The sequence below is a fragment of the Girardinichthys multiradiatus genome, chromosome 18 (assembly GCF_021462225.1).
Source record: "Girardinichthys multiradiatus isolate DD_20200921_A chromosome 18, DD_fGirMul_XY1, whole genome shotgun sequence".
Taxonomy (NCBI): Eukaryota; Metazoa; Chordata; class Actinopteri; order Cyprinodontiformes; family Goodeidae; genus Girardinichthys; species Girardinichthys multiradiatus.
This window is the reverse complement of record NC_061810.1, coordinates 7,706,323-7,719,565: the sequence shown is the minus strand read 5'-3', so window position 1 is coordinate 7,719,565 and position 13,243 is coordinate 7,706,323. Positions and strand designations below refer to the sequence as shown.

General features: G+C 40.0%; 1 protein-coding gene across 3 annotated transcripts in view; it reads right to left on the bottom strand.

Moving 5' to 3' along the window:
- The window catches only part of epha4l (eph receptor A4, like), an 80,651-nt gene that overhangs the window by 19,446 nt on the left and 47,962 nt on the right, over positions 1–13,243 (bottom strand). Inside the window, exons 6-11 of one of the 3 annotated variants that reach the window (XM_047391575.1) lie at positions 6,837–6,961; positions 6,578–6,737; positions 4,320–4,431; positions 1,857–1,912; positions 1,272–1,385; positions 652–846 (exon numbers count right to left, since the gene is read on the bottom strand). In XM_047391575.1, coding sequence (XP_047247531.1) covers positions 652–846; positions 1,272–1,385; positions 1,857–1,912; positions 4,320–4,431; positions 6,578–6,737; positions 6,837–6,961 — 762 coding nt within the window. Of the gene's footprint in view, positions 1–651; positions 847–1,271; positions 1,386–1,856; positions 1,916–4,319; positions 4,432–6,577; positions 6,738–6,836; positions 6,962–13,243 lie in introns of all 3 variants that reach the window. The other 2 variants (XM_047391574.1, XM_047391576.1) reach the window with 2 other exon arrangements.

The window sequence follows — 13,243 nt, the reverse complement described above, 5'->3', positions numbered from 1 at the left end:
TTTTGGAGCCTCTAACTTTTTTTCTTCCAGGATTGTTCTGTATTTAGCTCCATCCATATTCCCATCACTGACTAACATGATGCTGATTACAAAATATATACCAATCAAATGTCTTCTAAAAGCAATCTGTGGCACTGGGGCTTATGTAGAGGTATCAGAGTAAAGAGGGTTGAATACAATTGAATACTCTTCCGAATTTTATTCTTTAAAACATTTTTAAACGCATGTATTATTGGCCCATCACTTTATGATCAGGTGATACTTTATGCTTGTCTACCATAAATGTAAAGGCTCGAAGAAGTAATGTATAAAATGTGAAGAATTGAAAGGTGTCCTAAGACTTTTGCAAGGCACTATACATATACAATTATTGTACATACTGCCAGTATAGAGAACAGCACAGAAATTTACATTGGTTTCTGGCAGACTGGTTTGTCCCCACGTTCACCTTTGCCCAAAGATGTAATTTATTATGATTTATTAATAAATCTTTTACTCGAGACTGCAAAAATGAATGACCTTTCTGTGCTCAAATAATGATATAACAGTAACAGTGTGTGTAAATGGTTGAGAGCATGTCAGCATAGTTTCATGCCAATCCCCCCATATGTGAGCCCCTTTTTATGCTAAAAGAAGGAAACAGTCACATACTGAACGTACATTTGGTGACCACGCCCTCCAGGTGAATGATGTTGGGGTGGTCAAACTGGCCCATGATGCTGGCCTCAGACAGGAAGTCCCTCCTCTGCTTGTCGGTGTAGCCTGCCTTCAGAGTCTTTATGGCCACACAGATCTCTCTCTTGCCAGGCATTTTCAGGCGGCCGCTGCAGACCTCACCAAACTCCCCTGGGAACACACAGACTGCATTGAAAATGTGGTACAATAATACATGAGCATTTGGATCCATGGACTATAAATCAAAGAAAAAATAGCTTGTGTCTGGGTGTGTGTGCAGATTTGAAGGGTTCCACTCTAAACATTGATCAGGGTCTTTTTAATCCCCATTTTGCCCTCCTCGTTCTCTTAGCCATTGGAGCAGAAAAAGAAGAGGAAATGGATATTGATTCTTTCGCTTTATTATTTTGTCATTGGATGACTTTTCTCCGGCCACAGGTATAGCATGGACCTCATATTTAGCTTCTTTTGATTTTTTTTTCTGCCTCCTGACTTCTCTAGAGGTATAACGGATGTCTTGTTGCATGCTTTTCATACTTAACTATTCAAAAAATAAAATGAAAAGCTTGGCTGGTCTTAAAAAGCTTTTTCCTTACCAATGCCAATAACTTTCTCGATCTTGATACAGGAAGCGTCAATCTCTTTGGCAAATTCTCGAACGGCTTGATTGGGGTCCTCATAGGTAAAGGGGTCAACGTATATCCTGACTCCTGAGAAAAGAAGCATGAAAAGAAAGGATGGAAGGAAGCAAAAAAGAAAATGAAAGGATAAGGTTAATTCATTCTGGCAACTTTACTCTCTGCCCTCCATCTGTTCTTTATTTCCATCACGCTGCAGGCTACACCGCCTTCCTCCCTGGATCCTCTCATCCTTCTCATCGTTCCCCACCATACCACACTTCACACTGTGACTCCATTGCTTTTCATGTCACTGTGGCTGACTCAAATGAAGATGGAGCTCATTAACTTGAAATTCTTCTGGCATGCAAATAACACTGATGACTTGATAATGAGGTGCTTGAAACATGCTAGCAAGCAAGTACATTAACTTCCAAATAGTTTGTTTTTCTCCCCAATTTATGGGACTTGTGTGAGGTTTAGAGCACACACACGAACACACCTGACAGCTTTAATGGTTTTCAGTTTTCAGAGTGCATATGTGGAATGTGAACTATGAGTTACCTTGATGTAAGTGCTTCTCTTCGTCAGAGTCCTGCTTAGCCTTGCTGTATTTACTCCTTCTGGGGACAAAATAACAGGACGGTCAGTCATATTGCGTTTTCACGATAAGTCACAATATAGTAGATAATGAGAGATAAAGTCAGACAAGAAGTCAAAGTGTCTTAGGGAACAATTAAGGATCTGAATCATGTATGAAAAGAGCCAGCAGAGTAATCCCAGATTTAAAACAAATTAAATTTGCACTTTAATTTTAGAACAATTCTGAATTCATCAATTGTCTATATTTTGTTTTAGAAAGCTAGTAATTTTGGCTTACTTTTCTTAAGTGCGTTGTTGGAAATGATTACTAGCATAAGCAGTAGTTAGCTTAGCCTAGCATAAACTATGAGTGGGGTAGCATGGCTTCCAGCATTTTTGAAACTTGCTATGCCACACAAACATGCAGGTGAATACAAGTAAAATTTAATTTTGTGTTTTTCAAATTTCCCTAAATAATTTCTTTAGGCCAAATCCCAAGATTAAGTTATACATCTTTGTTTTACATTTTTGTGCAAATAACCTAAAACTGTAGTATTTTTACTCTAGGTTGTAGTTTTTTGAGAATACCATAAACAATATATAGTAATACTCAGTAAATTACAATATTATTGAAAAGTTCATTTATTTCAATAATTTAGTTCACTAAGTGAAACACATTATATAGATGAATTACACACAGACACTGCTGGTTAAAATCAGCATCACTATCAGCAACTTGAAAATCACAAAGAGGTAGTAGAGTAAATGCAAATCTATAATATGTCTCATTTCTATAGGTAAAGCATGTTTAGTTTATGTCTACTTTGCAGAAACGTTAGATAAAGAAATAACAGAGGTTCAAAGTTTGTTAGAACAAATCAAGATATTTGCTATGATCTGTTTAGCCTTCCTGTTATTTGTGAATATCTCACTCTCTTGCAGACTCAATGAAGAGCAGACGTGCTTCTACTCTGTGCTTCTTCGGACTTTATTTTTAAAAACCTTAATGACAATGCAATTACATAACACTTAGGTCTTTTGTGGTTACCTGGAAGTAATTAAATTTGATGCATTCACTGATCGGTAAAATTTTTATTTTTAGTTACCATGCAGCTGGTCAGAGTGGACCAAGTTGAACATTGTCCTATTATGATTACCAGACATTGCATCTCTAATAAATGGTGTACTTGAACATTTTGTACAAGCTGATAGGGATATTTAGCTTTGGCTGATTCTGAAGACACTGAGGATAGAACATCATTATGGAGTTGAGAAGACAGGCAGGAAGAACAACTATGAATCAATCCTAGAAGATGCTCTAAAAATCCTTTCAAATCCCTCAGGCAGCCTGACGCCTGTGCGCATATTGATGTGTAGGTCAGTGGTAGAAATGACCAGATGTGTGAGACATTGTCCTCAAGCAATGGTTGTGCAAGGATGGTAAACGGTGACCTGATTGCAGTCCCTCCCCACAATCACAGACTAGCTGCAGCAGAACAACGACAACGGCCATCATATGCATATAAAAAAGGCAGAGACAACCACCTGCTTGGATGGAGACAGAGAGGGAGAGGCAATCATGTGGAAAAAAGAGGACAAACACACACACAATCAACTGCCCCATTCACTGATCATCATTCTCAACACCAACACACTTGTGCAAGCAATGATTTGGTATCCATATTAACGCACACAAAGGCAGGAATCAACACACATGCTATTTACTCTTCCTCGCTGTGGTCACACATGCAAAACTTTTATTATTCCTGCCAAAGGATACACACATTTACACCTTCAAAACACAAACTCACACACACACGGAGAGTGTGGTTAACACCCTGAGGTGAGATAGCCCATCTGCATGTAATCCCATCTGGGTGATGGCGCTTTGTCCTGCTTCCTGGTTAACACTCTGAGATTGGGTCACTGCAAATCCACCTGATGCCTCCCCATCTCACTCTGTATTCTAGCTCCTACTTTTCATTGCCTGCTTATCTCATTGTCATACTGTTGCTCTTCCTTTTTCTTTCTCACTTCTATCTCTCTCTCTCTCTCTCTCTCGTTCATTTTGTCACGGCGGTCAGAAAGCCGCAGCAGGAGAAAATAACCATGATTGCCAGCGCTAGAAGGGAGATAGAGGGGGAAAAGATGGGGCAGGAGAAGAGCGGGGAAGGACGCAGGAGACAGGGAGTGAGGGGTCGCTGATTGCATCTATTTAGCTGTCGGAGCTGTCAATCACGTCTCTGGTGTGGCGAGTCATCACTCATCTAGCATGAGCCAGTTGTACAAGCTGCCTGGCGGTGTGTATGTGTGTGTGCATATTTGTGAATGACTTTCCTGACAGCTGCTTTTTCCGACCCCTGAGGAAGACATCCCTCAGCTGCAGGGAAAGAGGAAGAGACAGAAAGCAGACGGGACAGTGAAGGAAAGAGGGATAACGCTTACCTTCGGCTGATGACGAAAGCGCTGATCAGGATAATCAGGAGGACCACGCTGCCCACCACGGACACCAGCAGCACTGTAGAGTTGGCCCCGTCACCTATTATTGGAGCAGGGACTGCAGCAAAAGGAAATTAAAGGGAGTAGAAGGAAGGAACGAGAAGTTGAAAGTGAGGAATGTTGGAGAGAGACAAAGAGAAAAGTCAACATCATTATGCTTGACCGAGCTGCCACGCATCAAAGAGCCGGTGTGCATTGTGTGTTTGTCAGAGTAACTGATCCCCCTCCTACTTCCTCCCCATATGCTCCCCAAGCCAGGCACAGTGTTAGCTCCCTCTGCCTCCATTTTATAGTCCTGCCCATAAAATCTGTAGCTCCACATGCTTCATTGGGAGACAATGATGACCCATTAGGATGTGTGCTTGACCGTGTCATTATCATGTGCTGCTGTGCATCTGCATTACAAAGAGGACACCTGGGTCTTTAGTGCACCTCTGTCGCTTCAATTTAATGTACATGCAATGAATTTTACAAGGTGACGGTGAATGTTAGGAATAATAAACTGTTAAGTATTGGTTGGATTGATTACATTGTTACTGAAATAAAGGGCTCACTTTGGTATGACAGCAGTAAAGTCAAGATGATTTTATTGTTATACAGTAAAAAGGATTAGTAACCACTTTAAGTCCTCACATTGTAAATCAAAACATAAGAAAGTCTCTGACAAGGTCTTAAAAAAACTAAATATAAACTTAGATAAACAACGACACATAAGCTATATTACACATTTGTATGTATTCAATAAATGTCAGGCAAACTGAAGAAGTAACAAATGTAAACAACTCATCCAATGTCAGACATGCCACATTTGCTGAAAACTGTAAATCAGTGAAAACATCTCATCATGACTGTTAAATAATGTGGTGGAAAGCTACTGATTTGGGCTTGTTCTGAAGACTTGAGATGTGGGCACAACAACAAACAGGTGTTGGTCCTTTCATTGTTGCAACATTTCATACATCTGTAGTTTTTGGTCTTTTCATATTGAAAGTTTAAGTGTTTCTTCCACAGGATGTTTGTACCAACCACTCATCAGTTTTGTACCTGCTATGTGCTTTGTGAACTGATGCCTTAAAGTCGTTTTACTGTAATCTGCACATAGTCCTCTGTTAAAAATTGTGTTTTTGTGACTCCAGAAAATGCAGTATCCACTAGCAGAAGGTCACATTTGATTTGATCAAGGATCATACTCCTTGATCAAACAAACTTGTCTGTTTACAAAAGTATTGCAGAGCCAAACCTAAATTCATCTTCAGTAAAGCTAAACTTTACTGAAAATAAACTGTACAACAGGTCAATAAGTCCAAGATCAAATAGATTTATGACAGAGTGATGAATAAACAAATCCTGAATGTGTTTTCAATAACCATAAATCAACTTTAATGGTTTGATGAAACTTAGACCTGGAGAACATTGTATAAATAAATAGGAAATGGTAATAAACTGAAGCAGTGCTACAGTTTAGGAGACAGTCGTCATTTCTTAATCTCGAAAGATGTTAGTTCAGTCTGGAAAGATGCTGATTCCCACATTTCATCACTTGTTTCCTCACAAGTACAAGCATCCTCTAAATAAAAATCTGATTATTTCAAGTTTTTCCCACTGAAAGTTGTTCTGTAGGTTTAAACTGGCACAGTGTAATACATGTGTCATGTTTGGTTTTTTTTTCATTTGAGATTGTATTACGCTGATTTCATTACTTTGCATAACTATGTGTTATGTTTTATTATTTTTATAACAGTTATTTTTTTTCTGGCTGATCCGCTCCATTAGGTGAAAATCTATTCACAATAACATTCTGTGGCTCTAAACAGATTTTAGCTGTACTTTCTGATGCTGTAATACTTGATACAGCAGCCATGTCAAGGCAGTTTGAGAGGCTGATGCCAAGCTATGAACAAACTGTTGAAAAGGTCACTAAGTGCTTATAGTCTAAAACCCATCTAGTCTGAACCTCTGCTGGCTCAGCTTTTGAGACTTAAGTTGCCAGTCAGGTTTTGGAGCTCAGCATCATTTATGTTCTACAGACGGCATATTGTTGTGATTAATCCCTGTGAGATGATGAGGAGAAGAACTCATGAAAGGTGCTATCATTGCAAGGTTGTTCATAAAATGATGTGGCAGATCTGGCATGATGTCCTGCCTGTACTGCTCTATGACAGCAATGAAAGGCTGAGGAGAGGATGTGTTATTATGAGACTCACCGGAGTTAGTCATGAACTCAAAGGGCCCGCTGAATTCACCGTAGCCAGCTGCAGTGCGAGCGCGCACATGGAATACGTAAGAGGTGAGAGGGGTGAGGCCCTTGATGTCTGTGCTTCGAGATGATGTTTTTATGATGCGATAGCTTCTTTCGTTCTGGTCCTGAGGATGACAAAGAGATAATCACGGTCACTCAAAAGGTAGTTACTCTCATGAAACATTAATCAGTGGGAACTATGTCTCTCTTATGGTGCAACTCACCTTCTCGTAATACTTGACCTCATACTCCAGGATGACACCATTGGATCTTTCTGGTGGCTGCCAGGCCAGTGAGATGGTATGTCTGGTGATGTCCTTTGCCTGGATGGAAGTTACTGGAGAAGGGGCTGATTAACAACAGAGAAAAAGAAATATAGTTTACAATGTAGTTTGCTGCTTTTGCCTAGTTCTACAAAGTTTTTATCTGGCTATATTGCAGTGAGTTTGCAGAGAAGTTCAGAATTCCTCTGAGTGGTAGAATACAAACAGCTAGCCAGATTTTAGCTAGCTCATTTTAGCTAAAACAACTCCAACAGAAATGTAAATTTTTGTGGGATACATTTCTGTATGAGCAGACATCTACGGTATGCTTAGGCAAAACCATTGTTTAGGGCATTTCCCAAACCCATAGTTTATGCAGTCTGGTCCAATCACTCGACGGGGTTATTAACTTGTAAATGTTCCCATGGTTCAGTTTCTTTTCACGCAGAGAAAACTCGAAGTGAACCACTACAAACCACGCAAGAACATTCAGTCTGTTTATCAGTCAGACATGTCTGGGGTTCTGGGTACTATTTGAAGCAAAAGTATCTGAGAAGTATACCAAATGGATCCTTAAAAGTTGCACAGGGCTTTATGCTATACAAAAAAAGACATGTGGCCATTGTTTATTTACTGTACCGCATCCCAAAATGCAACATATACCTTGCTACCACAAGGCGTTTGGCTCAAGCTCAGAGTGTACACCTGGTAGATGCCAGATCACATTCACACCATGAACCGAGACCAGCTGCTCCAAACGGCCTTGGTAAGGTTATTTTTAACGTGCATGGTTGCTGTGTTCATATCTACAGAAACAAACAGAACTAAGAGGAGAAACGAACCAGAGTTCTTTTTAAACAGACTAAACACCTCAGTTGTGAAAACACAGCTAGTCTGTCACTTTTTTCTTAGCAAACAAATGTCTGTGTTAATACACAGAAGGTAATGTTGGTTGAGGGAGCTGGCTGTATCAACCTACCTCATCAGTTGCTACTTGTTGACTTAGAGTACTTAGTCAATGTGAAAATGTTTTAGTCTGGCCAATACAATACTACAGCAGATATTACATTTCTAAGCCATCGCAAGAAATCTTAGTTGAGTTTGTTGCTGTTTGTTCTCAGCTAAGCAGTGTCTGTGTTAGTACACGTAGACATGTCAGAGTAGGATGTGGCAGCATCACCTGATTGTGAGTCCATCAGAACAGCTACAACAAGAGAACTGAAAAAACACAGAAACCTTCCATCTTCCACGCTGCTGCAAAATTTTCTACAAAAATTTGTTACAGTTTCAGTACGTTCAAAAAACAAACAAAACTCTGGTTATGTCAAAAACAGAATTGTACCCATTTTTGATGTTTTCTGCTTCACTGTTTGTTTGTTTGTTTGTAGATGTTGTCAACATTATGTTGTGCTATTTTAAATGATTATTGCTTTAATTTTTAGAGGTACTTTAAAAAAAAATCCATCTAGGGACAACTGCTGCGAATTAGCTGTTGCTATTGCACTATGGGACTGCTGTTTTGTTCAGTTGGTTTATGTCAATGTGTGTCTGTCCCTATCAAATAAATTTAAATAAATAAAATGACAGCCGAACTCAAAACCATTTGCACCATTGTTGGTGGATTTAGAGAGGATCAAAAAGTCCTAAATGATCAGGTGGATTGATACAACCCTCAAATTAATTTTAGCGTTTGGGAAAGATGTTGTTCGACTGACAAAACAGTAACAACCTTGACAACAGTTTATTGAGGAAGTGTAGACATTTAATATCTGTTAATATGGTGATGTATCCCATGGGTATAAACATTTTTACCGTGAGTTGTTTTTAATTGCTAAAAGCAGTTAAAACAGCTGTTAGCCCTGAGGATTTCTGAGGATTTTTTGACTTTTCACCAGACTCACTGTGACATATTCCTACAACAGATAAGGGCTTTATTACTGATAACAAAACTGAACCATCCCTTTCAGTCTGATTTGCACCTCACTCTTTAATCTCACTGCCTTTTCCTCTTGCTGAGAAAGTCAAAGTTCAGACAATGATGCAACCGCTTCCATTCGTCTTTGAACCTGACTTACATTCAAAATTGGATGTACAACATATGACTTGCCAGAGGTGGAGCGTATTTCTGATCTAATAGTGTAATTCAATAAAACTGATCCAAGGTGCCACAATTGCCTCAGCCACTCTTCCTAACTTCATTTGATGCAGATTGCCAGGTCACCCTGAGAAAACCTACGTAGCTATGAAGAGATTGAATGAAGTTAAATGAGCTCAACACTTTAATTTTTTTTTTTTGCTTTAAACAGAGAAAATCAATTGGTTTTCATTAAAGCTCCAGTGTGTGATTTTATCTTAAGCCCTTTCTGGTGCAGCTGATAATGAGGCCATATTTCAAACAGCAGCGCTGTCTGCGTATAGATGCCTTTAACACGTGAAGGTTAAAGCACAGATTATGGCCTACACCTGTTCCCTCCCCTCAGCGTATCACCGCCGCACAAATCAAACCTTTATCTTCAGTGAGTGTGACAGGGCCAAAATTGGGTTATGCACACTCTCATTGTTAAAACAAGGAATTTATGGCCATGGGAGAGATAGTGTTGAAAACAAGAGAAACTCTTCAGTAAGGTGTAAGTTGTTTCAGTAAGGGCTGAGTTGTAAACAAACAAGAAGGAATGACAGATGGAGCTGTAGTGGGAAAAAAAATAAAACCTCTCCAGCATTTTGGCGGAAAAAATATCCCACTAATTTATTTTCCATACCAGCTCAAACAAAACCATCTCCATAAACTCCCAGATAACCTCCTCTCTGGCATCTGCTCTTCAGGGTCCAAACGGAGGGAATCTTTGCCCTTTGGCCCTTTGCGATTACTGTAACCTTACTCATTCCAGACCATCAACCTTTTAAAAAATTACAGTGGGATGATTAATGAGGGGACCCTAATCCACCGATTATGATTGGATTATCTATGACACTATATACATTCTCATCACTTTAACTGGAGACTCCAGGGAGGATAACCTTCAAGCTAAGCCTAACAAACCCCCAGCTTTTAGTCAGGGATTGAGTTCAAACAGGCCTGGAATTCAAGCACCAGCCATGGATTTGGTTTCATTGAGCTGAAGAAGCAGCAGCAGAAGGGAAGGAAGGGGGTGGACAGACGGTTTGGGACTGGTGGGGGTCATGATGGAGAAGGATGGAATTGCAGAAATCACTTGGTAAAAGGATTAACCCAAGGTTGTGTCATCCTGTTGGCCTAATGTGTTGCGTCTCTGTTAAACAATTAGATGGTGGCCATTTGTATCCCTCTCAATCAATCTTACCCGGCAGCGAGAGGCAATTAAAAGGCCCTCATGGGGCTGACCGAGGATGGACTGAATCAGAAAGGAAACACCTGAGAGGTCGGGGGGGTTTAATTCCCCAAAGACCATCTAGGCATTCATCTTTCTTCCAAAGATGACAGATATGGCTACGTAATCATGTTCTGCTGCTCTTGTTGCACTTTTTATTTTTCCCTTGACTAATGTGAAGATAAAGATGAGTGATTTTCTGGGTGGTTTCCCTTTCGGGCTCATCATCTGACTCTGCAGCTCAGATGCAAACAAAATAATCTATCAAAGTTAGGTTAGGCTTTACAGCATATTGAGATGAATTAGACAGATAGATGTCAGAAGAGGAAAGTGATACAGATTTAAAATATTGTGAAGTCTTGTGCACATAATCTTTACATAGACACAATTCTGGTCAGAAAGTGCATAAATGTCACATTCATTTTCAACTGTTCTTTTTTAGAGAGGAAAAATCATAAAATATACAACTTCAGAAATGCTTTAATCAGGAACTGGGCACATAAATTTGAATTTATTCTGGCTTTTCTCTAATTAAAGAGGTCAAAATTATACATACAGGCTCAAATATGTGCACACAACCACTAAAATGCTGATTTGACTGGACATACTTCCACACACGTTTAGCAGCCATCAACAAGCCTCTGGCCTAATTCTGAGAGACCATTTGACCACTCTGCTCATTACAGTTACTGGGGTCTATTAAAACTGAAGGTTCTTCTAGCACAAACCCATCTTTTTAAACAATCACTTCACAAATATTCAACAGGTCAGGGCTTTTAAAAGACTTGGGGAAAGTCTTCCAGAATCTGTTTAAGTTTCCATATCTAAGAACACTCTAACAGCTGTCAAACATGGTGGTGGCACCATCATGTTGTGGGGCTTTTTCTGCCAGAGGTCAGGCCTATTCCACACAGTGGATGGAATAATAAAGACAACATCTGCATTTTGCAACTTCAAATCAATTCAGCTAGAAACTTGAATCCTGGATACAGCTGTTCCAAGGTGTAAATGATCCAAAACTTGCACCTAAACTGGTTTTGGAATCAATAAAGTAAACTAACATTTAGCTTTTGGAATTGGCAAACTTTAATTTATTGAATATTTGTGGATTATGTTTAAAAGTAGACTCTCCCCTGGGAAACTATCAAATCAGGTCAAGCTCCACCTTTTCGGATAAAACAAGTGTGGTTAAATAGCTAGCCAGGTTTATAACAGGACCTTGTTTATGGCTAGATAATGTGTGGGTGTGGTTTCTTTGCAACTTGTTAAGGGACATTTAACCAAATATTAAGTAAGGATGTATGTATCTATTTGACCTTATATGTATACTTTTGACCCTGTGTGGATTTGAGAAAGTTCATGATAAAATCTAAGTCGCTGAAGTTGTATCATTCCAACATAAAAATGGATCAAGAAGACCTAAATTAAGATGATATTCTGTCAATAATGAGTGTTTGTAAACGTTTGACCCAAACTTTAAATTTAAATAAATGACTTATGACTTATTACTTATGACTGTGTTTTAGAAGGACCATGTAGGACTTAAAGCCCCCTGTAGGTGGATTTACATGCATTATGTGGGGCAAGGCTGCAATTAGTTCCAGCCTCCTGGAAGCGTTGGCAAACCAATGCAGTTTGATAATAAGTGTTAGACGCAATGACATCTCATTTCAGAATGGAACACTAGCACTAGACACAAACACACAGACACCTGCAACAAAAAAATATATCATTACTCATACAGACTCAATCAGACCAACCATGCACATGTAATAGTGACTGAAAACCTGACAGAGGTGCGGTGAGTCAGGGTTTGGTTTGTGAGAACACCGTCTCCAAGGAATCTAAAGGAAAAGCTGACATTTATTTTATGGTTTTCGGGTTCTGTCTTGGCTTGTTACGTGAACGAGTTTGTCTTTGCAGTCGTGTTTAATGCAAAGTATTTGCTGCTGCTCGGAGCAGTGGTGGGCCCGAGCATTTTCAATGACAGCAGTTCGACATGAAAAGAGACACGCGGCCAGGGCTGCACATGTGGCCGCCAGATTGGAGCCCGGGCGCCAGATTCGAGTCACTCAATTTCACTGCCGACAAGGAGAAATAGTCGAGCAGGGAGCTGTTGTATTGCGAGCAGAGAAGATCACTCCTGCTTGCAGCGTTCCCCCTCCCCTTTGTTTCAATCCTCCACGAATAGAGTCTGCTTTTACCTCCCAAAACACATTTCCACATGTATGCCTGTTATGGTGTGCTGGGGAGATGGAAACTCTCATCTATGTGTGCCGAAAGACTTGCCCACACACATTTGCACTAATCCACTTTTAGGCACCTCAGCCTGCCAAGTATTTCTGTAGCAAGACATAAACATGTCTCTCTCTGAGTCTTTTTCTTCCTTTTTGACTCATAAATAAAGTACTTGATCCCATAACGGGGGAGAAAACAACCCCTCCCTGCCCCATTCTCCATGCAGTCCAGGGGAAAGGGATAGATCCTGGTTGATTTACAAGGGTGGAATTGTTAATGGCGACAAACGGAATCTGACCTCCTGCAACACAAATCCAAGCCTGGTCACAGATCTATGACTGGATTTGACTAGATTGGCGGCACCTACTTCAAGTCCTTCCTACTACAACCTCACTGGAGATCCCTGTCTTTCCAAGCTTTTTCTTTTCCATCTGAAACCTGAACATTTATAGGAAGGCAGTGGCGTGGGTGTCTTTTCCACTGCACTTATAAATCCTAATAAATATATCATAATAATTGCATGATCCATGATGTCTGGATGAATGACGGTGATTGGGAGAGAAGCACAGATGACTGGCTGGATTACAGCGGCTGAAACCCGAGCTACTAAAGCCCCTACTGAGCATTAGCAGGAAGAAATCCAATCAGCATGGAGCCCGTCACTTTTATATGCACACAAATTACAATACACACCCACACGGAAAGACACATTGATCAAGAGGGAAATTTAGATCGTCCTCATCTTAAAGCATAGACACAGGGTAGACCCAAGGTTGTATGAGA